At 41.1% G+C, this 25,684-nt stretch overlaps 1 protein-coding gene and 1 long non-coding RNA gene across 4 annotated transcripts in view; both read right to left on the bottom strand.

The window, feature by feature from the left end:
- LOC311063951 (radixin) overlaps positions 1 to 15,681 on the bottom strand; it is a 57,204-nt gene extending 41,523 nt beyond the window's left edge. For 2 of the 3 annotated variants that reach the window (XM_084083595.1, XM_084083597.1), the window contains exons 1-2: positions 15,565 to 15,681; positions 7,148 to 7,248 (exon numbers count right to left, since the gene is read on the bottom strand). In XM_084083595.1, coding sequence (XP_083939721.1) covers positions 7,148 to 7,159 — 12 coding nt within the window. In that variant the 5' untranslated portion in view covers positions 7,160 to 7,248; positions 15,565 to 15,681. Of the gene's footprint in view, positions 1 to 7,147; positions 7,249 to 15,139; positions 15,171 to 15,564 lie in introns of those variants that run through there. The other variant, XM_084083596.1, reaches the window with a different exon arrangement.
- Positions 15,682 to 22,405: 6,724 nt separating this feature from the next.
- On the bottom strand, positions 22,406 to 23,174 carry LOC311064746. The gene is made up of 4 exons (XR_014602748.1): positions 23,094 to 23,174; positions 22,807 to 22,987; positions 22,569 to 22,670; positions 22,406 to 22,485 (listed from the first exon to the last, which is right to left on the bottom strand). It is a non-coding gene; the product is annotated as an uncharacterized lncRNA (long non-coding RNA).
- Positions 23,175 to 25,684: the final 2,510 nt, after the last annotated feature.

Here is a 25,684-nt window from a genome sequence, read left to right as displayed (position 1 = left end):
GTGTATATAGACAGGTATGAATGGCCAGCACACACACACACACACACACACACACACACACACACACACACACACACACACACACACACACACACACACACACACACACACACACACACACACACAGGTATGAATGTCACACATACATTGTCTATGTGGCATTGGCAATTAACCACATTAATCCTGGTAACCCTATTTTGGGCACACACAAAATAAATACAAATGAAGCTTTCAAAAGTAACACAAATAGCTGGTCAACAAGCGCGCAACTCGTCACGATGCGATGCGCTAAGAGCTTATAGAACGTCTATTTTCGCTATCTGCCATACAACGAAGTAGATAGAGCTTAAGCGTTTAAACACATACACCCACGCACACACACACACACACACACACACACACACACACACACACACACACACACACACACACACACACACACACACACACACACACACACACACACACACACACACACACACACACACACACACACACACGTATGGGAAATCAATACTTCTTTTAAAGGATTCTCAAATAAGATTCACACACCTAAGGCCAGTTCAGTGTTCTGCCTATCCATCCCATCCCCCTTTTCTTCCATCCTCTGTTCAGTAAAAACACTCAACAGGAGGGAGATTCCCTCCTTTTGTTTATGTGTAGTTGTTGTTGTTGTTGTTATAGTTTTTAGCCGGCTTGGAGTGCGTAACAGGCATTTCCAGCTTCACATTCAAACGTCAATATTATGAAATAAAAAACATATCTTGATTACTTTCCGATACGGTATGAAATATGTAAGGTTACAAGAATAATAATCTTGTCCAACATCCCCCTTTTTTATGATTAGTACTTTATTTCTTTTTTTGTCCACCATCCCCTTTGATGAATCAAATAGTCCACTAGTTGTCCATCCACATTCCTACACTGGTTAACCGCATGACAGACATTGGCCTGTGTACAAGACCCTCTTTGAAGAACAAGAAAGCCAGGGGACCATGTGTGGTGCACGCACACACACGCACACGCACACACACACACACACACACACACACACACACACACACACACACACACACACACACACACACACACACACACACACACACCATTAAAGCATGGCCTTGGGGAGGGTTAAGGTCTTGGACCAAATTCACATATCTAATGGCGTGCCTGAGGCTAATAGTCTCTAACCTCTGTCTTCATTGGCTCCCTAACTAACACACAGACTGTTTTAAAGCTCCAGAGTTTACTTGCCTCACCTGCACAACTGCTCATTGCTCAGCCTCATAATCCCCCTTTTCTTTGTGTCTTTTGTGTGCAATAAATAAGCAATGGGCTAATGGAGGCTAGCTGGCTGACTGTTTACAGGCTGGGTAAATATTCATCAAGTGTGCCTGAAGGGCCCACTTAGCATCACCCTTTAATCCAAAGTGACTTTAAAAGCAACAACATCCACAGAGCTAGAAGAGCGCTATCTCGCTGTGATGAAATGCAATCAAAGGGATAATTGTCCGCAAATGTCAGCGACAATATGAACCCGTTGCAGCCGGAGTGGTTGTCCTGGGGGGACATCCTCTTTGTGTGTACAATAGTAGCTACACACAAAGAGGTTTTTCATTCTTGTTTTTCTTCCTTCTGTAAATCATCTTTCCTTCCTCTGTGTTCACTGTCTTTTGTTGTCTTTTTCCTCAGCATTAGGGATGCATTCTTTCTCCACCCCCACCTCTCCCACTATCTCCCTCCATCCCCTCCACCACTCTGTCCTTTATCACTTCTTCATGCTGTCTTCTTCCACTCCGTCTATCAGGCTCCCCTTCTCATCTCTGTCTCTTATCTCCCTCTCTCCATGTGTCTCTCTCCCCTTTGTGTGTGGTGTCTTTACTGCGTGTATTACTCACCCTCTCTCCTTCATTACATTCTCTATCCTTTGATACATCCCCCCCCCCCCCCCGCCCCCCCCCACACACACACACACACACACACACACACACACACACACACACACACACACAATCTCTCTATACTTTCTTTTCCATCACATGTCCCATGTCTCTTTCCAGGAACTGTCCCTGTGGCCTAATTGGGCCCCATACTGGTAGCAGAGATTGCAGAGCACCAAGCTGTCTGCCTACCTGGACATTGTGCAGACACATTCAGCCCTTACAGGCGCTATAGGACAGTGATTTTTTCATCTTTTTTTCGTTTCAAGGATCACACTTTGCTATGCATTTGGTCCCGGCCCGCCATCTGATACGATTTCTAGCTCTTGAGACCCCAATCTACACTGTAAAAGCCTCAGTCTTAAAGGTGGGCTATATGTTTTTGTTAAAATAAGCGTTAAACAGCTCTATATGTATGTATCTGTGTCTCTCTGTGTGTGCGTGTGCGTGCGTGTGTGTGTGTTCATTACACAAGAATGTGAATAAATACAGAATTTGCCCGTGTGTATGTGTATGCATGTAGGCCTATGTGTGCATCTGTGATTATGCGGGAGGTGTTCTTCACAAAAATATGAAAAAAGACACATTTGATGTGAGGCAGGCAATTGTGTGTCTCAGAGCGCAAACACTATTACAACTTCAAGTACGTGTGCACGCCGCGAAACAGTATGTGTGTACTCTGTGTGTGTCAGAAGTTGTGTGTCTCTATTTCACGTGTGTTAATTACGGTTCTTGCTGGAACTACTGGTGTTGTTATGAACCACAAACCAATAATGTGGTTCCTTCTGCCGTAAAAATAAACAGACACCACGTGTTTGTATTAACCCACAAGTAAGACGCGCGAACGCTGGAAGCGAACGCAGCTCGAAAATATTGTGTATTTACGGACTCTGTGTGTGTGTGTGTGTGTGTGTGTGTGTGTGTGTGTGTGTGTGTGTGTTTGTGTTTTGACTGTAGCTGCACTCTGGCGCCCTCTGTCGGCCACACCCAGGCAGTGCACTGCACACAGACAGACAGACAGACAGATACACACACACACAAGCCGAGCAGACTTTCATAGTAAGCTCCACTTGGGCGGAGGCGCGCCTCCTTCCGCGTTCGCAATTAAGACCTGAGGCCGATTCTACAAATGTATTCTAAATCCTTAACAGTTTTCTGAAAATCTAAGCTATGTCAGTGGTTCTTAAACTTTTTCTTGTCAAAGACCCCCAAAATTGTATGTATTTGGCCACCGACCCCCATCTCAAAAATATTTTGTGCCAGGGACCCCCGGGAGCAAAAAAAAATAGTTAAAAATGTTGGCCTTAAAATAACATATATTCAAAGATTTGCACATGTTTTCACGATTTTTCAAAAATAGCAGATCTACAAGCTCATAGCTTAAATCTAAAATAAATAAATAAATTCTTTCCCGGTTTTAATGGTTAAACAGGTGGTGAAACGCTGGGCTCTCCCAAACAGATAACATCTCCCCTCCTCAGTCCTCAGCAATATTTGACCATGTTGAAAGATGGAGCCATTTTAGAGGTCCAGCGTTGCTTGTGGAACTACTGCAATGCTTTCTTTGACTCCAGTTCATAACAGTTATTGTCCAAGAAAAATCTGGTTCTCTTTGTGTTTTATGTACAAGGGATGGTCTGGGTATAACTGCTATAGATAGATCAATGATTCTCAACCTTTTTCATTACAAGAACCCAGAGTTTGATATATGAACTAGAAAAAGTGCTCCTCGGAGCACAGGTCTTCGCCAGGTCAGGTAAGTTATTGTGGCCTCCTGGTGGCGCTATAATAGGCCAATGTGAAAAGGGTTGCATTTCTTCCTCGGCCTAGTGAGAATGTGCGTGCAAATTTTCATGGAAATCGCACGCCGCGTTCATGATTTGAGACATTTTGTTGAAAACGGACCAATCCTGCAAACTTTGGAAGTCAACCTTAGCCAATGAGGATGGAATATGAAATATCTGACAGATGCGTCTTGATCACATGACTATAGAGATACTGTGTACCGATTTGCGTGATGTTTGGATAAAATCTGAAGGATTAATATCCAAAAATGTATTGTACATAAGTCGGCCTCCTGGTGGCGCTGTAAAAAGCAGATGTGAAAAATGCAGTGAAGATGTTTTTTCTTGGCCTCTAGGGAGTGTGCGTGCAAAGTTTCACGCAGATCGGTGCAGTTATAGTTAAAAATGCAAATCGGCCTGTTATTGCGCCACCATGAGGCTGATTTGAAACATTTCAAGTGGCATTTCTTCTTCGGCCTAGTGGGAATATGTGTGTGCAATTTTATGGAAATGGCAAGCTGCGTTCATGATTTGAGGCAGTTTGTTCAAAACGGACCAATCCTGCAAATTTTGGATAGCAACCTTAACCAATGAGGATGGAATATGGGAAATCGGACAGATCAGGGTTGATCACATGACTATAGAGATACTGTGTACCGATTTGCATGAGGTTTGGTTAAAAACTGTAGGAGTAATGGGAAAAAAATGGTTTTGCCCAAATCGGCCTCCTGGTGGCGCTATAACAGGCCCATGTGAAAGATTTGAGGCAGAGGTTCTGAATTGGCATCCAGGGAGTGTGTGTGCACAGTTTCGCAGCGACCGGGCCAACGGTGCCATAGATAAGCTGGTAACACACGGACAGGACGGACGGACACACACACACACGGACGGACGGAGGGTAAAACATACTCTCTCGCCATGCCTTCGGCCTGGCGGAGACAATTAGGCCACTGACTCCTATTTGATGCAATAGTTTTTTGTTTTGTTTTGATCTCTGAGAGACCAATCTACACAGTAGAATCCTCAGTGTTAATTTAACTCTGAGTTAAAGACCTGCAAGGGTCCATTTGGTTTTTAACTATTAATCATTTAGCTGGGGACTCCCTGGACCCCCTCAGAGACCCCTGGTAGGGTCCCCGGACCTCACGCTGAGAACCAATTTAAATAAATGTAATTAAATGTAATTACATTTAATTACATTTAATTCTATTGTTTTTTTAGGCAAATGTATATAATTAATGTTTCTATTTGTTATTTGTTTTGTCTTAATAGCAAAAATAACAGGTCTATGTGACAACCAGACTGTGGATTGCACTATTCATTGAATCTTGATGGTAGATGGGGTACTTCTACAATGGTGCAATGACAGTAAACTGCAATCTCTAGAGTACTTTTTAAATCTGCCAAAATAAAGGTGGCATTGTTGTGGACTTAGCCGTTATTGTACCTGTCCTAGCTAATCTGATGATCTTGGCCTGTGAACAATGGGTGCGGTTCTGCGTTGCTGACATGGGTTTGCCCCACATATTGTTTATGAAACGCCATCAATTGTACACAGGAATTCGGCCCTGGCTGGCTGACTATCCCCGGAGATGCAGAGCTATAGCCACAACCCTGGTCCCTGGGGGAATTAACCACTTGAACTGTAATGTCGCTATTCTGGGGTCAAGAGATTCGGTTTTGAGGGGAAGAATTAAGGGGGCAAGGACAGAGCAATGGGAGACGCTGATCAACAAAGTATATAGGGTTTAAGTGGTAAATGGTGTATTTATACAGCACCTTTGTCCATAGCGCTATACATTGACACATTCATACACCGACAGCACTTTGACACCAACAGGGATTGAACCAGGAACCGTCCAATTCCCAAACGGATGCTCAACCTCCTGAGCCAAAGTCGTGTCTTCCCAAAGTGGATAGGCAGGGCACTTCGGTGTCCTGTTTGACGTGATCGCTCACACAGTGCAAGTCTATGGCAAGCCATGTGCGTGCATACAGCTGTGCATGTGACGAAAACTGCGTAAATCAAACAGGATTAAGACATTTCTACCTCCTGGGGTATTTCCTGCATTTTCTAAAATACAATATGAAATAAAGAGGGCCGCTCTCAGAATAAATCTGTTCACAAATTTTTTATCTTCCATTTATGCCTCAAAGGCTGATTGTTATCTGCATTTTCTCATTTTCCTTGTGGACTTCCTGTGGGTTTTAAACCACTTCCATATTTTACTTCTACACTGGCGTAATTACATGCCTATTCATGCATGCATTTTTCTTTTCTTTTTTTTCTTCTTCTAAATTTAGAGTAGCCAATTCTTTTTTACCCCTTTTTCTCCCCAATTTAGTCGTTATGCCAATTCATTTGTCCTCACACACATTTCTGTGTTGTCACTGCTGTCGTATCCTACTGACTCACCTGCCAGTGAGGAGCCCCCACCAGGAGGACTTAGAGCCTTCATCCTACTCCTCCTGCCCAACACTCCCCGCTGACAGGGGCCGCCCCAGCCTGTAGGTGTACGTGCAGTGACCAATATCACCCTCCCCACCCGGCTTCCCTCCCCCAAACACGGGCCAATTGTGTTCGTGTAGACTTTCGACAAAGCCAGTTGCATCACGGTGGATTCGAACCCACAACCTCCACCTGGGCAGTGACTTTACCACTGCGCCACCCGAGCACCATGCATGCATTCTTTAAGCCAGGGGTCTTCAACAGTCTGGGTCCTCAGAGTTACTTACTACAGGGGGGGGGGGGTGCCAAAGTTTTGTGTGATACACATGAATATGATTCCAACGTATCATTTGCAAAGATAATGTGTAAACGGCCCGGACCGCTGGCCTAGCGGTCCAGGCACTTAGGCTCCAATAAAGAATGACAGCACATCGCAGGTTTGAGTCCCGATCCAGACGATCTTTGCTGCATGTCTCTCCCCATCTCTCTCTCCCTGTTTCCTGTCTGTCTCTACTGTAAACTATAAATAAAGGCCAAAATATCCCCGAAAAAAGATAATGTGTAAACAAACTAAACTAACAAAATTAAAACAAAAGATTTAATGTATACAACACACTTATGATAGTGCTGTCAAATGAATCTAAGCTGCAGCAACCCAGTCACCTAAAGAAAAACATGTGTAATATTTCCAAGTGTCTCAAATCTCTTCAACAGTCAACAGCCATTGATGAGACAATCAGCTAAATATGGTGAGCTAGCTTTGAAAGCCACTTCTCAAGCTACATGGAAGCCTTGCTAAACCGTTACAGCCTTCTCACACAAAAGTTCAACGTTCAATAATGTCACACAATTTCACACAATAGTGGGGGTCCCTGCTTTGTCTCTCTCTCAGTTAAGGGGTCTTCCTTGGCCTGAAAAAAGTTGAAGACCGCCCTGCTTTAAGCTACTTCCAATCCTGGCTGGTAAAAGCTCACCGGTTTGGGCATCTTCCTCCTCTCTCCGCCCGGTCCCCGCTGACGAGAAACCAAAAAGAAGTCGTCGTCCGTCTCGCCGCCTCCCACCTGGGCTCCAGCGCCTGGCACACAGCGACAACACAAACAAACACACACTGAGGTCAGCAAACATAAACAACCAAGACAAGATGAACGCACCACACACTCCCTGCGGTGAAAGCATGGGTAACGAGGTGTGACAGAGAGAGATTGTCTGTACATGTGTACAGTATGTGTATATGTGCATCTGTATACTGTACACTGTATATAGATAGAGATATATTCATCTTACAGCAAAAGCAACAACAAATCTTGAATATAAACATGTGTTTTCTGTGCCGATAAAGCCCCTTAGAATGGAAATGAAAGGATTGGAGAGATACAGGTAAAGAGATTGGGGTGGGCGGAAAACAAAAAAGGGCAGATGCAGTGTTTTTGAGAGAGACAGACAGACAGACAGACAGACAGACAGACAGACAGACAGACAGACAGACAGACAGACAGACAGACAGAGCGAGAGAGGTGAGGAAAAAGTGTCAGAGAAAGGGATGAGAAAGAAAATAAACGTAAACAAATGAGCAAAGAAACTGCAGAGCTATTTAAAAGGGTCAGTTTTTACACCTTATTTAAACTTTAACACTCCTCCCTGTCAGCCTTCTCTCCTCTGGATTCATTTCAGGTTTAATAAAGTCTGGATGGGGAACTGCTATTTTCTGTGAATTGTCATCAGCAGAGTATAACATATAAATTAAGCACGAGGCATGGAGAACTGATCTTATACCTAAAACATTCAGGGACAGGCACACACACACACACACACACACACACACACACACACACACACACACACACACACACACACACACACACACACACACACACACACACACACACACACACACACACACACACACACACACACACACACACACACACACACACACACACACACACACACACACTTCCAGCTCCTGTCAACAGATTCAATTGTGTTTCAGTGATTTTGGCAAGAGCAGACGGTGCATTTAGACTGTAGATGAAATGAAAATGAGAGGAGTGTGTTTTGAACCAACAGCATGTACTTACTAACCCAAAGCACAAGATGGTTTCCAGCTTCTCTATATACCCAACAGAAAATATAGCAAACAGCACAGTGAGAACAAGCAAGTACAGAGGGAGAGGGTGTATATAATATGCTTATTTGTGGTCACAATAACCCTAACAATTCTCTCTCTAGTCCAACTACAGTCCAAGGATTACTGACACGCCATGCCAATTCCACTGGACCCCATTCAAAACAGTGGCTGGCAAGGACGATATGAGCAGAATGTTTATAATCCAAAACCTTCCTCTAATACATGAAAAAGGACGTGTTTAATACGCTCAAACATCTGAAACCCCCTTTGCGCTGTGCGAGATCCACTGCCGGGGGTTTGATATGAGATGAGGCGAGCTCAGCCCCTCCCTGCAGCACTCAGTCTGCAGTCTGAGAAGACAAAAGAAGCCAGATAAAGGGGCAACGGCGGTAAGGATTTGGGTTCTCTTTTCCCCTGATGCTGCAAAATCCTGAATGTTAATTTAGCTCTAAGTGTAAAAATGAGTCAAATCACATCTATAATGTCCAGTGTCCAACACTGTATACCTTAGTGCTTCAAGCAAAGCCCCCCCCCCCCCCCCAACTCCTCTAGGTGCACTGCACTGCAGAAAACCCTGAGCTCAATCTCTGTTAAAACAAAGTGTATGGGCTTGCATGTCTGTCTGTCTGTCCGTCTGTCTGTAGGTTGACATGGACACCATATCTTTTTGTGATGTATCTCGGTCTCTCTCTCTCTCTCTCTCTAATTTGGCTTGTCTGTCTCTCTTCTTTTAATCTTTTAGCAGAGAGAGAGAGAGAAAAAGAGAGAGAGAGAGAGAGAGAGACACAGACAGACAGACAGACAGACAGACAGACAGACAGACAGACAGACAGACAGACAGAGAGACCATGGGGAGAACGTTAAGCTATTCTTGGTGCTCATAGCTGCAGTATGGAGATAGGGATTCCTAGTGGTCAAATGGCTAATGGACTTAGCCTTAATCCTTTTTGAAAAAACAGAACTCACAAAGTCTCACAGATGACCCCATTAAAAGGTCACAGGAACTATTTAAGATTTAAAACATGCATATAAAACTGCATCTTAAGTCTCTCTCACACTAAAAATGAAAGTAAGTACCTTATTATGGCTAAAATGATGACCCAATTATACACTGTAACTCAAAATTATACAGGAGAACTTGGAGAAATTTGGTTTGTAGAGTTAGTTACTTTTTCATCTAAATGGAATGGTATTGGAGTTTTTTTTTTGCTATAACTCAATTCACAATCACAGTATTTATCAAAGATTGTGACATTACAACTGTGCAGTAAACAGCCGGGACTGAACCAAGGATTAAGGAAACTGATTATATCCATGTTGTTCAATCTCAGCCAGGCCAGGTGGACGTGATTGACATCTTGACAAAAACAGCAACTCTTTTACACCAAGGATCAAGTTATATCAATTATGTCAATTAGGCAACAAACAGGGATTTAATAGGGGATCTCTATAACACACAAACTTTGACGCACGCACACACGCACACACACACACACGCACGCACACATGTGATGTTGTTAAACTGTTAAACGTTCCAACAGTACACAGGTTGTTCGCTGCTCAGAAGCCCCCCCGTCCCCCCGCACATCATAAAACCTTCCTCTACACTGCAGTTCAGACTACCTGACGATTGCGCACGCCCGTGTGTGTGTCTGTGTGTGTGTTTGACTCCACAGGGTCGCTCTGAGGAGGCTGAAGCTTCCAGATCACCATTCATGCAGAAAGAAACCACACTCTGTACCCTGTAAATATTCTGCTTCTCATCTCTCCATTTGTCTCTCTCTCTCTCTTTTTCCCACACATTGTATTATGACTTTTCAAGTCTTTCACTCCGTTTCCGACACACAGTAGAATTTTACAGGTCACAGCCAGACACTCTCTCCCTCTGTTGGGAGCCCTGAAATTAACAAGCGCTCTCTAGATCCGGTACCCCCCCCCCATTCACACTTTCACTGAGGGAGTGAAAGTGGAGCGGCTGAGAACACTGCAAGGCCAAATGGTGGAGCCTTGGGCAGTACAGGTGTAAACATAACGTTTGTGGCCAAAATCTGCCCAATGTGAATTTTAGTACTTTGTAGTGGGTAGGTACGGTTAGGGGACAAGGGTTTCATCAAATCCTTGGTGTAAATTTAACTCTGATTGAGAGTGTAAAATGACCCAAATGGGTCACAGCATTTTACTGTGCAGAGCTGGTGGCCTACATCTCCTGCTGTGTTTTAAATACAGGAAAAGACAAATAAACACACACACACACACACACACACACACACACACACACACACACACACACACACACACACACACACACACACACACACACACACACACACACACACACACACACACACACACACCAACAGCTGTGACAACACCAACACTACCGGTCAACAAGGCTTTACTTGTACAGTAGAGGAACTCAATGCAGAAGGTGTGAGGTCATTGTACCACCAAATGGTATGTCAAAGAAGTCATAACCCCTTTGTGGAAATACACTCATCTTAAACAGTAAGTTGTGCAGTCACACTTGAATTGGAAATAATGCCCGCCCGATCCTAAAATAATGTCTTCAGACAGAAAATAATTATTGTAATATTAGGATTATTACTATTATTAATATTTTTAATCTATATAAAAAGAAAATGAATAAATGTAAGTCTCGCCTTGACAGACAAAGCTTGAATCCAAGCATTACCCGCAATATAATAATACTTTATCTGTCCCATTGGAATACTTATAGTAGTACACTGTATCTCCAGATAGATTTTGGGAAAAGCTGAGGGAGGGACAGGTACAGAAAAAAAGAGGGTACTTAAAGAAAGAGAGGTTGAGTTCCAGAGATTAAGAGAGAGAGGGAGAGTTCCTGAGAGAGAGAGAGATAGAGAGATAGAGAGTTCCAGAGAGAGAGAGAGAAAGAGAGAGGGAGAGTTCCAGAGAGAGAGAGGGAGAAACCAGATAGCTGCTCTCTCTGACCCCGGCTGTGACGTGGTTCATGATACCGTAGAACTCTCTCACTATGGTACCCAATGGTACAAACCAAATACACCTCCTACACCTGCAACCTCAACATAATGTTGTCTACACCGATTTAGAAGCTATCATTTATGCACACTGACATGGAGCACCATTTGATGATAACTAGGGTGGTAAATTACCACTCGGCAGCCACTAACTGGCTAATTTAATACCCTGCTTTGGCACACCGCCAACCTTCATTTGCTGGTCTGTTTCCTATTAATAAATTGACTTGTCCGGTAAAATAAAGTATGATGTGACTTGGTCAGAAGTGTAGGCCTTTTGGAGGCCTAATTTAGGCTGTCCAGGGCTGTAATTTCTTTCCAGGTTTTTCCAAGTGTCCACATGGCACACAAGTAGCCTAACAGGAAATCAAACTAAGGGCACGGTCACACCGCACTTTTATTTTACCTATGGGGCGGAATCTGCCAATGCTTTGTCAATGCAAATGCGTGGATTCATGGTCTTGCGCATCTTTCACTCGAATCCACGGATTTGCATTGACAAAGCATTGGCAGATTCCGCCCTAAAGCGAGTTTTGCTATTGTGTTTCAAAGTATAGCTGGTATCTTAAATCCTAGGCGGACATGAAGACCAGCATTTTCGGAGCTTAGGAACTGCTTTAACCCAGTGGTGTGCTCTAATTATGGTATACGGAGTGTATACCATAATTATTCCCTGCACACACACGACACACACGAAGCACGCGTGCTCACTGAATGAAATGGTCTACCGATGGTAGACGGTATATGGATTTTTTGATATACTACGTGTATAGTGTAACACGGTAGAACACACCACTGCTATAACCATTTGGACCCTAGCATCTCTATTCTGGGGGGCGAACATTCTGCAAAAATAGCAGATCTACAAGCTCACAATGCGTCACAACACAACACATTAGACCCCCTTGGAAATATAGGGGTTAAATACATGCATAACAATTTGTATAGATGAACTGAAGCTGAACCTTTCCATATAATTACAACAATAGAGCAAACAATCAACACAAAATACTATAACTAAACAGAAGCAGCTTTCGCATGATTACACTGTCAATCTTGTGTAATCATCTTTGGGTTGAGGACCAATTTTTATGGGTCTCTCGAGTAAATATCATTTTTTCCCCGTTTCCTACATAAAAAAATAAAACAAATATTTCAAATGATTAAAAAAAGTTGAAGCAAAAAAACGTTTCTTCAATTAAGAACAATTCCATCATTTTCCAAAAATATTCATAAATAAAATGTTTTTTTTTTTTATGAATTCCATAAAGAAAAAAAAGAAAAACAGTTTAAGAAGTAGTGAAAATAGCAGATCTACAATTGCTTGCAATGCGTTGCTTGTGTTGTGAGCTGTGTAGAGCTGTTATTTTCACTAGTTTGGGTACCAGGCAAACGTCTTAATTCCCCTTGTATTGAGCTAATACGTTTGGGAACCACTAGCCTAGAGAAACTTAAAACCCTCCGTTGAAGGTATCTTATCTCATGAGGAGAGAGCCCTCTTTCTCTAAATGAGCTGTAACTTGGTCCCACGGGGGGACGAACCTAAATCAACAGGAGGATTTAGACTGACTGACATAATATCCAATCAAAAACCACGTACCTCGTGTAAATGTGGCCAATCAGCAGCCCTAATTAGCCAAACGTCATAGGAGCATCTGTTTTGTCTGTTTCTTTCTGCCAGATGGAACTACGAGCGTACATTTATGAGCGCGCAAGGCTAGTTCGTATTCACGGACGTGTTTTACGCATGAATGCAGTACTAGCACTGTCACATGCGTTCTAATGTTGCGTTGTTTCTACAGGCTACCGCATACAATAGCCTAATGGAATTTTGAATTACCACAAAATATACCGGAGAGTCCTGTCAGTGTCTCTTCTTGGCTAAAAACAAGACGTGCACAACACATGCAAAAAATGTAGAATTGTAATAGATAACTTAACACACCCGCTGGCTGCGTTGTTGCCAAAAGGCGGCTGTCTGTCACTCAGCGGCGCTCGCAACAAAGTTGCAGACGCGCTAGTCCTGATACCAGTGTTGTGTTCTACTTTTTTTTTGAAGGTATACTATGATTATTCCCTGCCTCCCACAAAATGTAAAAAATTTGCACGCGCCCCACAAAAATATTGAATGTGAAAATTTTCCGCGCGCGTGTGTGGCCCACAAAAACATTGAATGTGAAAACAAGAGCAACGCTGGAATCGACAGGCTTGTTTTCCTTATTGAGTGTAGTGTCAGCAGATGAGAGCAGAGAGCGATTCTGTCCGGGACAGTGGTCGTGTCTCTGCCTCTGGTGCAGCAGACGGAGGCTGTTCTGGAGAGACGCATCAGATGGGGCACTCTAATCACTGCCTGATTAAAGTAGCCTACTTCATTAGTATTCGCGTCGTTGTTAATGTGTGAATTCCGTCGCAGCCATTACTTATCACCTCAAGAACAATAGCTTCACACTTGATAAGCCATCAACTCAGAGTTAGCCCACATTCTTGCTGCCCCCCCTGCCTTGGGCATTTAGCGTATCAGAGCGTATCACAGCGTATCAGATACGCTGTTTTGAACAGTTTTTGAAGGTATACGATGGCGACGAAAAATAATCTCAAGGTGTACGCCGTACACAGCATCTGACGGTAGAACACACCACTGCCTGATACATGACTCACTGTCATATCATGACAGATTGACAGTCATGGATGAACTTCAACCTGGTGTTTGCACTTTCTCCCTTTTTGGCCCGTACATCTACATCAATCATCTAAATACATCATATTTCAAATATAAATAACTTTCCCCGTGGCCACGGATGTTACAATTATGTACGCCCCCCCCCCAGAAGTACCCGTATCTTCCGTATTGTTTAATAAAAATCATTTTAATCCCATCGGTGGCCATTTTCTCCGTATTTTCACCATATGCTTTCAACTAAGCGACCCTATTGGTTGGGAGATGTATTGCACTCTGATACATCATATTCATAACACTTAACATGAGAAAGTGGCCACCGATCGGATTAAAATACTTTTTGTTGAACAATACGTAAAACATGGGTACTTCCGAGGGCCCATACATAATTGTAACATCTGTGGCCATGGGGTAAGCACTTTATATTTGAAGTCTGAACGTTTATGTAGATGTACATAAAAGGAGAAAGTGCAAACACCAAGTTGAAGTTCATCCATGACAGTGTGATCCATGACCGTGTGATCCATGGCTACAGATGCGCGAGAAACGTTGTTTTTGTTTCCGCTATTTTGCGTACAAAAGAAGCGCTGAGCGTCATGAAAACAAATTAACGTGAACGGTTATCACACACACACACACACACACACACACACACACACACACACACAGACACACACACACACACACACACACACACACACACACACACACACACACACACACACACACACACACACACACACACACACACACACACACCTCTTTGGTCACCTAGCTGATATTTACGCAGCACACTGGAGTGTTTGTGCTTTGTGGGAACTATAAGTTGTTAGGTGCCACAGGACACTTTATTTTGAGACAGACTACCCAGGTACCTGCTACAGTGCTGTCCCGTTACATAACCAACGTGTAAATGACACTGCCGTATCCACCTGTCCCTGCCTGGCGTCCCTATTTGGGGGACAATTTAGGACAATATTTTGCAACAAGAATTCACAATTATGTTCAATATTCTTCAATTAAAACTTGTATTCTTGAAGAGCTAAAATAGCACACCTGTAAGCTCGCCAGCTCTGCTATTTTCGAATAGCCTATGAAATAGAGCTTAGTTGTGGTTAAGCGTCAACTGTCACCCGGTACTCACCCGTCTTCTTTAGTTGTGAAACGGGTGAAGTATCTATGCTACTGTCACTGTGGACCTCACCACCTGCTTGAACGCAGGTTGCCCGGTTTGTATATTCAAGCGACAACCGTATAGTAGCTCTGCTGTCGTTAACTTGTCGCCAAGGAGGCTGACTGCAATATCAAACAGTTGCTCCTGGCTGGAGCTTGTTGACTACGTGACCACACTGTTACGTTGGAGGAACAAAACGAGAAAATCCCCCCTGGCTTCAGCTGAACGGCTTACTTACGACGGCGGTGACGCGCCATGTGTGACTGTGAGCTCGCCTTGTAGGATCTGTTCTTTTTGGCAAGCGACACCCCCGAGCGATAGTCGCTTGCCAAAAACAATTGAAGGCGAGCTCTGCTCAGCTCACTGTAGAGTATATGAAAGCTTAGAGAACTCACCTCTACGCGTTGACCGCGTTGAATGTGTCCAAAAAAGTCCCCCAGCCGGACTGTATATACTTCTTTATATAATCCAGCGTTTGGTTGGTTTTCCCCGAGTCCTCTCTTCACCTACCGTTATTTCCCAGGCAGTGGCAGGCAGGCAGAGTGAAGATCACAGTGATGATCAGAGTTGCCAGGTTTTGCTAAAGAAATAAGCAACTCGGTCAAGGAAAACAAGCCCAAAAGAAGCAACTTAAAGGCCACATGAGCACTTGCATGCATCGGCTATTTGAAAATGCTATTTTAAAAACAAATCTTATAAAAAGTTAAACATTTTGAATATGCTTTGAAACATAACAAGACAAATCAAGATTTTTTTTTTGAAAGGTCCCTGGCACAAAATATTTTCAGATAGGGGTCCACAGACAAATACATTGTTTCCGCTATTTTAATTAAAACATATTATTAATCTAGGGGTCCTTGCCATGAAAATGTTTGAGAACCACTGGTTTAATAAGCAACTACACTTTAGAAACAAGCCCAAAAAAAAACCCAACTACCATGTACATTTAAAGGACAGAGGAAACATCGCAAGGACTTTTTTGGACGGACCTTCTAGACAAAGTGTTATTATTAACTGTACTTGGGCTGTTTTTTTTGTTTTTTGTTACATTTCTGCCTAATAAAATATTCAATCAATCAACACAAGGAACTTTACAGGAAAAACAAGCCCAAAGTCGCTTATAATAAGCGGACATGGCAACCCTGGAGAAGAGGTAAGAGCTAGTGCTAGTCAATATGGCTGACGAACTTGCCGAAAGAGGCGTGGTGCGCACTCACGCACACGCGCGCACTCACGCACGCGGGCACACACACACACACACACACACACACACACACACACACACACACACACACACACACACACACACACACACACACACAGATCATTCTCAGACATGTTAACCACTTACACCCGTGTAATATATCATTGTGAAGGTACATCATTATCAGACCTAAATTACCCTATACTGCCATAATACGTGTTTCCAACAGTTTCCAAATGCATAAAAATGTTTTGAAAATAGCAGATCTGCAAGCTTTCAAATAATTGTAAAAAGTTAAATATTTTCCTCTGATATGTAGTGTGGAGTAGAAGTGAAAAGTACTGAAAATTGGAAACACTTCAGTAAAGTAAAAAATCCTCAAAAGCCCTGAAAGTCATCACAAACAGCCTGGTTGCAGCTGAAAGTCTGTCAGTTCACTGCATCCCACAGACTTCACCTGGGTTCTGACTGTTGTTCCTGCTATTTCATTTGGGATGCTTAATGCTTAATTACATTTTTTTTTTTTAAATGGCAAAGAAGTTTAGGGATAATGGGTAAGGCACTGGCGAAAATAGGGCCCAGAGTAACATCCAAATAAGTTGAGCTGCAGGGGGTGTCAGGGAGACGTTCCTGTTCACTGCCATCTGGAGATGTTCTGGGATAAGGGGTGAAACATCTTTGAGTGGTGGTCCCCACTGATGACTCTGCAGCAAAACCTTTTTGTTATGCTTCCCTGGCTCAGGGAAGAGGACGCCCCTGCCATGCATAGTCCACCATGGGCACCGCTGGATGTGCGACAGGCCTAAGGCCTAGCAGGAAGACCATCCCTCTGTATAGAATAAAGTTGTGCTCCCCAAAATGGTTGAAAGTTATATTGAAACCCATGTTTGTTTATAACCATAGTTTGTACCTAATGTTACATTAAATAACTGTTAGTACAGCACTATCTTTATTATTAATATGGAACTTTAGAGACAAAAGGGAAATCATTTTGTACCAGGAAAGATCATGGAACATGAACGTGGTAGGCTACTTTGGTATCTAAAGGTAGATTATGTATACTCAGTAAGAAAGTTATTGTCTGGTACTTTCTAATTTAATTTTTCATGTATAGCTACTAAACATATATTAGGACTCTAAAATTAAAAAAATATTCATATTAACAAATGACTACTAATATACTGTAATACAATGATCTGTCCTTTATTTTTGAAGGTGTGCTAATTGATGCAATAATTATTATGAATTATATTGGAGCTCAGCAAAATGTAACCTAGCAAATACCCTCTTTGTGGTTCCTTGATTTTCTCTTTCTAGTTTAAAGCAGCAATCTGTAATTTTAAGTACATTGTCTCCCTCTCTTGGCAGGTAATTGTAACAATAGTCAAACTACAGCAACATCTAGTGCAGCAACCTTTATTGGGCCAGCAGCACCCCTGTATCCAATATCCAGGTGCCTTACCCCACCCCCAACGGCTAGCACCCTAGGATCTGTCCAAACGATCTGATCTCTAAATAACGTGGTGAAGAAATCTAAGTAACAAAAACATGACATCAAGTAACCAACATACTGTATCTGCATAATCATCATAGTAATAGTCCAATTAACAATTATACTAATCATTACAGTCATCATGACAATATTTACTTGCAATATCGGTAAATTCAGTATCTGCAAACTTTTTTGTCAATGTTTTATTTTATAATATTTAATATGTTTGAATATGAAGCTGAAAAATCTTTGTGATAACTGATGGCTGCATTCAATCATAGTTTTCTAGGGAAGATTTCAAAAAGGTCTACATGCAAGACAAATAAATGCAAACAAAAAATGTTAACCCTAGGGTCCTTGGATCAAATTCACCCGTTTCAAGATAAAATTATGTTAAATTATTTTTGTTCTGTATTATTTATCGTACTAAACATGTGAGATGAAAATGGTACATTTCTTTCTTTTCAGAGGGGTAAGTATGAATAATGAAATGATGAAACGTGCACAGCGCAACATAGGACTAGGTTTGAAAATCTAGTAGGCTACTATATAAGGTCAGCTGACAAGGGTCTGTATTGGTCATTCCTTGTACCAGGTTGGGCGCCCATAGCTGAATGGTTTGAGTGCCCGCCTGGGAAGACGCTTGTCCCAGGTTCAAAGTGTCCCACGCTAAGCCTACACCCTAACTGCTCCCCCCTCCACACTCCTCTGTGGACAGCATTCAGCTGGGCGAACCTGAAAACTGAAGTTTCGGACGAAAAAGATAAAAAAAAAGAAGATTAATAACTAAAGGTGACAGAAACTTTCAGTCTGTAGCTCCCAGACTCTGGAATGCCCTTCCACAGGTCTTGAGAGCTTCAGGCTCTGTGGAAATTTTTAACAACAACATTCTTAATAAATGACAAAAAAAAGAAAGGTTAAGCCGAAAACCGAAGTTCCGGACGAAAAAATGTAAAAAAACAAGAAGGTTAATGACTAAAGGTGACAGAACCTTTCAGTCTCTGTCGCCTTTCCCACACTCCAGTTAAGTGTTTAACAGTTTTCTGTGTTCTTTATGTTAAATAAATTAATGTATTTGGGTGAAACTCATGCCTCAGTCTCATTTATCTAATCTGTGTTTTTGGGGACCCCAACAAACATTACAAATGTATTTTCCTTGATATAACCTCTTCAAGGTGGTATTGTCAGACATCATAATTCTGAGAGTAAATTCCTTGCCACACTAGGTTACACACTAGGTTACACACTAGGTTACATAGCCTATGTAAAGCACTGAGTTCTCTGTGAGAAGCGCTATATACAAATAATATGTACATACTTACTACACCACATGTTCAAAAGAGTTGTTGAACATGTTTCACCAGGCAGGTCATGTCATTGTTAAAAATGTCAACAGAGCCTGCAGTTCTCAAGACCTTTGGCAAGTCATTCCAGCCTTTAGTTATTAACATTTTTGTCTTTTCGCGAAATAGGGCTTAAGTGTTAAAGTGACCCTGAGCAACACACTTAACTCATAACTGACCATACAACATTGCATTACGAAGTATACGATGGTGTCACTCGCGCCGATTTATCTACAAACTGATTGATTGAATACTTTATTTAGAAATTTGCAGAAAAAAGCACATGAAAGTACAGTTTAAATACAAGCTAAATAGGATTGAAAAGCCCATGAAAGCCTAATGACTTGTTTCAAATGGGTTCCCGATGTACTCAATTCATAGTGAAAGTTAACTCACAATGCATGCAATTCATGATCATACACTTCTTTACATAACCTTGGTGAGTATATGTTATCTTTTCTCTAATTTAGGCTACTTATCTGAATGTTGGCATTGATCTACACAAGATTTCATGAAAAGACCTAATTTGTAACATACGCAAGCCAATTCCCAGAGGTCTCGCCATTGTGGTTGAAACGTTTTCGCCCTGATCGTATCATAGGCTATACTGCCTTTCACTTTCCCTCAAATCTTCCGCCGACTTTCGTTGATACCTGTTTTTTACCCGGCGTTTGGCCAGATATTGGTGGTTTTCAAAGTCACTGGTGCAAGCAAATTAGTCACTATATGTGAGTGAACGTCAGGCAACATTAATATGAAAACAACTGAAAATATGTATGGTAATGTACAGGAAAAAAGTATGGTAATGTAACACCTGACAAACATTACAACCACAATGCTATGTGGATTATGTCCATGCCCCACCATTGCCAACAAAGAACTACAGATAAAGCAACATTGTGCCATAAACTGTTAGTCCGTCATAGTCAATTCATCATAGTCAGTTGTCAAATATCAACTTTGTCAAAGGCAACCTCTTTTCATACATGTTGTACTTTATTGTTGCATGAAAGTATCTTGATACATCAGAATACATAATCAAACTAGTGGTGACATACTTTTTTGATAGACCTATTCAGAGTCACCACCACATATCAAAGAATTGTATTTTTTTTGTATCCGGCCAACCAGGTATTACAATTGCTATTGTGCAATTGTGTGAACTATAATGTTTAACATATAACCCTTAAGAATGAAATCAAGTCATTTTGAGGCAGAAACAAGCTTTCAATCAACAGGTAGAAGCTGCAATTACTTTTTGGCAGGTGGAAAAAAATCATTGTTAAGGGTTATATTGGCCCTTTCAGTGAGTAAATTACACTGAGTGGACTAATCAATGAACTATAACCCTCAGGAATGACAAATACAAATACTTCATGGGTTATATTAGCCCTTAAAAGTCTTTTTTTGCCTTTTATCCCCTTTTCACCGCACTTTTGTCGTTATGCCGATTGCTTCCTCCCCACACACATTTTTGTGTTGTCACTGCTGTTGTATCCTACTGACTCACCTGCTAGTGAGGAGCCTCCACCAGCAGAACGTTTAGAGCCTTTGTCCTACAAGTGGTTCAACAAGTTATGCAAACCTCCCATTTCTGGTCAAATCATTTAAAAAATGTTTCTTGGCCTTCTTGGCACTCAAGATGTTGCTGAACAGACTTGTAAACTAGGTGGAATTCTCTGTACATCCCTTAACTGGTTGAACCACTTCAACCCCTAAATACTTCATCCACCAGTGTCCCCCAGGGGCCAATACTAGGCCCCCTCCTTTTTCCCCTCTCCAACAAATCTCAACGTGTTACATTGTGACAATGTCCTTTATTCTCAGAAAATTCATGTGTATTTTCGGATACTTGACCACTTATAAACCCCCAATACTCTCTTCAACAAATAACTCTGAGGACCCCCTAGGGGTCCCAGACCCCCAAGACCCCTGCTCTACGGTATTCTAGGGGTTCCCAAACGTTTTAGCTCGTTTAACCTACTCTGCCCAGGTCAAATCCGCGACCTCGCGGGCTGAGTGTTCCGCCTCGCTGGTGCCGACTGTTCTCACCAAGCTGGCCGAGTGTTCCGGAACATTCGGCCCACTGGTACCGAGCGTGAGTATTCATAGTAATTTATACATTACATAAAGTGATAAAGCCTGTAACAGCCTGTGTCGCTGTAAGAATGTTACAGGGCTCAGCACTCATTCAACAGGACATAATAAGTTGGAGTGGCTTATTGTGAAGATTGAGAGTGTGCATGTCTATCCCCTTTTCAAAGCGCTACACCCCTTTGAGATGAATAGCTGAGGTGGAGCGCAACACCTAGGTTACATCAGGTCCCAGTACTTAACGCACAACTTAGTTAGCCAAGTCATACTACTGTACTTGTTGACGGTGTTGACGGTGCCTGGGATCAAACCCAGAACCTTGCAGTACAAAGGAGAGTAGCCCGATATATTATAACTCTATGGAGTGGCCCTACTCTACCGACTGAGCTATACCTGGACACATAACATAATAACAACAGAATTAATACAACCTGTAGGTTTTAGTGATTACACAAAATTAGATACACCACAAAGATGTATCAATACAATTAATCTGTATATTTGTATATATATATATTTTTTTAATAACCCTAACCACTTTTTATATACTTTTTTATTTTTTTTGCTTTAATATATTTTGTGTTACATGTAGCGCAAGTCCCAACAACATTTTGGTGCTTGTACCTGTATAAGTCAGTGACAAATAAAACCTCTTGAATATTGAATCAATTCAACCCATTTATTTACTAACCCTCATTTAAAACCCTACATTTTTACCATTGGCTCAGTCTCCATGCTTAATAGCAGGTGGGAAGATATTCCAAGCGTCAGGTCCAGGAATAAGACTCTCCCAGTCAGGCTGTAGTGGAGGACTGTTTAAAGCCATCAAACAACCCAACCAGTAGCATTCAGCAGCCAGATCTCTGAATGTCATTGTAAGGACCCTCTCTTGGTATTTCAGGAGTGCAACCTTTATGAGACAATATGGACAATTGACAAACTAAGATTTTGAATGGTTCTATGTATAGATTAAACAATCTAATCATTTCATTCAGTAATCCATAAAACCACAGTCCTGAATAGCCTCTATACCTTCATGTACAGTACAGTACAGTATTCTATACTTTTGTGTGGTGAACAGAACTTTGATGTACATCAACCATACCTTAACAACATCTTCTTTGCTGCTGTGATATACAGCCATTTGTAGATTTTGGGCAGCCAATTTTGTGTACACGGTTACCTGTAGAAAAGGTAGAACAGTTACAAAAAGTAAAAGAAGAAATAAAATGTGGTATCTAAAACAAAAAAAACATGTCATCATACATCCTTGGGTGATGGTGACAGGCTGTGCTTGTGGAATGCAAACATTTCCTGTAATTGCTTCTTCTTTTCATCCATATCCTTTCTCGAAGCCTCAAACATTTCCTATATGATCATAAAAGCATTGTGTGTTAGAGGATGCATGGATTAAATGAAGCTAAGAATTGAATAAGGAGACTGCAGAACATAATAAATCTGTATCAGTAACAGCACAACTTTCAGTCATCACATGTATACGTACCCGAATCAATTTATCTGCCAGCTTTCTGTTTTCCTTCTTTGTTTTCAAATCACCCCTGATTTTAGGCCACTTGATGAAGTTCAGTTGTTCATACATGGCTGTCAGTCGAGTCTTGCTAACAGGACTGTCCATGCTCTCGCAATCTCCTGTCTTTAATTCATTGTTCAGATTGGCTGCCATTCTTCATAAGGTTAAAAAAGAAAAGATTTTCATGTTGTATAACAACCTTTTCATTTGTAGTTACTTTCGTATATTATTCCTCTTTTATTCTGAATAATTTTACTTACCTGTTTTTGAATGAGTCAAATTCTTTTTCACGTTCTTTCAGTGCAGTTCTGAGGGAGGAAAAGTCTTTATGTGGAAATGCTTAACTCCTTGATCAACAATTTCATGAATGATTGTATTTTTTTGTTTTTTTTGTGTTCAAGGTGATCTGATAGCACTTTTAATTCAGAAAATAATTAGACAGCAATTCAAATAGATGACAGCAATTAACTGAACTGTATTCAGCATATGATTATTTAATTGTAAGGGTGTAAAGTCATTTTCACATCTTGAATTCATAGTACACTTATTTATGTTGCTTATATGAACATATTTGGAAGAATATTTACCTTGCCTCATTTAGTTTCTCCTTGTAATGCTGGTCCATCTCATCCATACTGTATTACAAACATATTGGAAATCATTAAAAAACACTTAAGACCAGATAATAATAATAATAATAATTAATAATTAGCACCAGATAGTTATTTGTCTTGATTCATTTTCTCTGCATATTAATGTTAACAAAATATATAAAAATATACTGTATATGTAAACTGTTTATTAAAAAAATGCAGATTTTGAGCTCACCTTTGTTTATATTCTTCACACATGGCACAGCTTAATTTGATAAGTGCATAACAGAGATAAATAATTCAGTTAATATGGTAAGTATATATAAAAGAAATGTGCCTTCTTGTATTGTAGATCTTACAAGTGTGACAAATATGGTAACCAATATCATGGGTGACTGAACATAGACCAAATATAGAAGAATAAACAGCAGCTACCTTCCTGGTTTGTCTTGGGTATGTTGTTCTTTCGGATAATCACTGTGTTAAAAGCATGAATCAGTTTGCATTATTGAAACAATTAAATTGTCAGTCCCACTCCCATAAATCACATGCTTCCTCACATCATACATTTGCAGATTTGAGTCAAAATCTTGCTTATATAGAGTACAGTATGTGAAAATGTTAGGCTTATGGAATAGGAAGAGAACCTAAGTGAGAAACGTCAGCCCAGGCCAAGACCACTGAACAGGTTGTATCCATCACCCATGGCATCAGTTCACATGCATCATTATTTATCCTTTAGTTTTTATGTAATGTTGTGAAGTAACAGAGAAACGTACTAAAACATCAAGTAACAAAGCTCTACATTTGATAGGTGGAAAGGTTTGTTCTGAATTCAGTGATGTTGGGATAAAGAGGATTTTATGGTATTAGACATTTTACAGTACATTTTAAAATGAGAAACAAGGTTCCTGTATTTACAGTATGCTGATGTAAACTAAGATTACTTTATTTTTAGGATTAGGATTCAAAAGATGTCAGCATCTCTGTCATTTGAAGAAAAATTTAAATGCTTGTAACTACGAAAACAAAATACAATAAGCATCATAACGTTTCTTATAATCAGAAATTGAGTGATTCTCAATACGTATGTGTTTGATACGATTAATAGGCTCTGAAATGAATCCGGTGAAGTTGGGAAAAAGAGATATTATGGTATCAGACATACAGACTAGGCCTATAGTATAGGCTACATTTTAAAATTAGACACCAGATTCCTGCATTTACAGTAGGCCCTATGCTGGATCTGCATGTTTAACTAAGATTACTTGATTGGGTGATTTTAGGACCTTGCCCACTTAAGTCTGTATTTTCGCATAAATAATATTTGTATGAGAAAATACAGACTTTTACAATCTGTAACACATCCCCACCTTGCACACTCACTCCAATGCATATTATTCTATTAGCCTACTTGCGGCGAATTTCACAGTACGAACAGTTATCAAGCATTGGAGGTGATTGTGTGGACACTGTGGCCCTCTCCCTTGTTGGACGCAAAAATGAAAAGAAAATGGGTCCATTCCTAGATCGCTATATGAGCAAGGAGAGTTTCCACCTGCTGGCCCGAGGAGCTGCGGGATTATCCCGGTGTTGTTTCAATGTAGGCTTTAGCCTTGGATCAAGACTATCATAGATCGTATTTTATCGATTTTGTTTTTCGTAGATACGAAAGTGAAAGTCAGACTCGATAAAATACATATATGAAGCTATGATAGTCTTGATCCAAGGCTAAAAGTAAAGGTCAGGTTCGATAAAATACATCTATGAAACTACGATAGTCTTGATCCAAGGCCAGTTTAGGCTATTTTATTGGCCCAGTTTGATGATCATGCTTTGCTATTGGACTTACATGGAGCCACATAAAAAAGAAGACCCTCGATCCTAAACACGTTACACACGTATTTGAATTATTTTATTTGGATCTGCACAAAAAGCGCATTACATAATAGATCCAAAGGTTACATTATGGTCAAACCAGATAGGCCTACACCTGGATGCGCATGCATTAACACATAGAGGGAAAATACATCCATAATACGTTCCACCAAAGGCTGATATTTCATATTTGGATGTACAAGTGTCCATACGGCCTACAAATCAAATGGGCAGCCTATTTGAAAATGTGAAAGTTTTTCTAATTTCATTAATGGTAATTTCATTAATACACAATATCTGGGGTATTTGGAATTTCATGCGATGAATTGACATGTATGTCATTGTGATCAAACCCGTTCAGTTTATAGTAGCCTACTATT

The sequence above is a fragment of the Gymnoscopelus microlampas genome (assembly GCF_963454915.1).
Source record: "Gymnoscopelus microlampas genome assembly, chromosome: 17".
NCBI lineage: Eukaryota > Metazoa > Chordata > Actinopteri > Myctophiformes > Myctophidae > Gymnoscopelus > Gymnoscopelus microlampas.
This window is presented reverse-complemented; position numbering and strand designations above follow the sequence as displayed.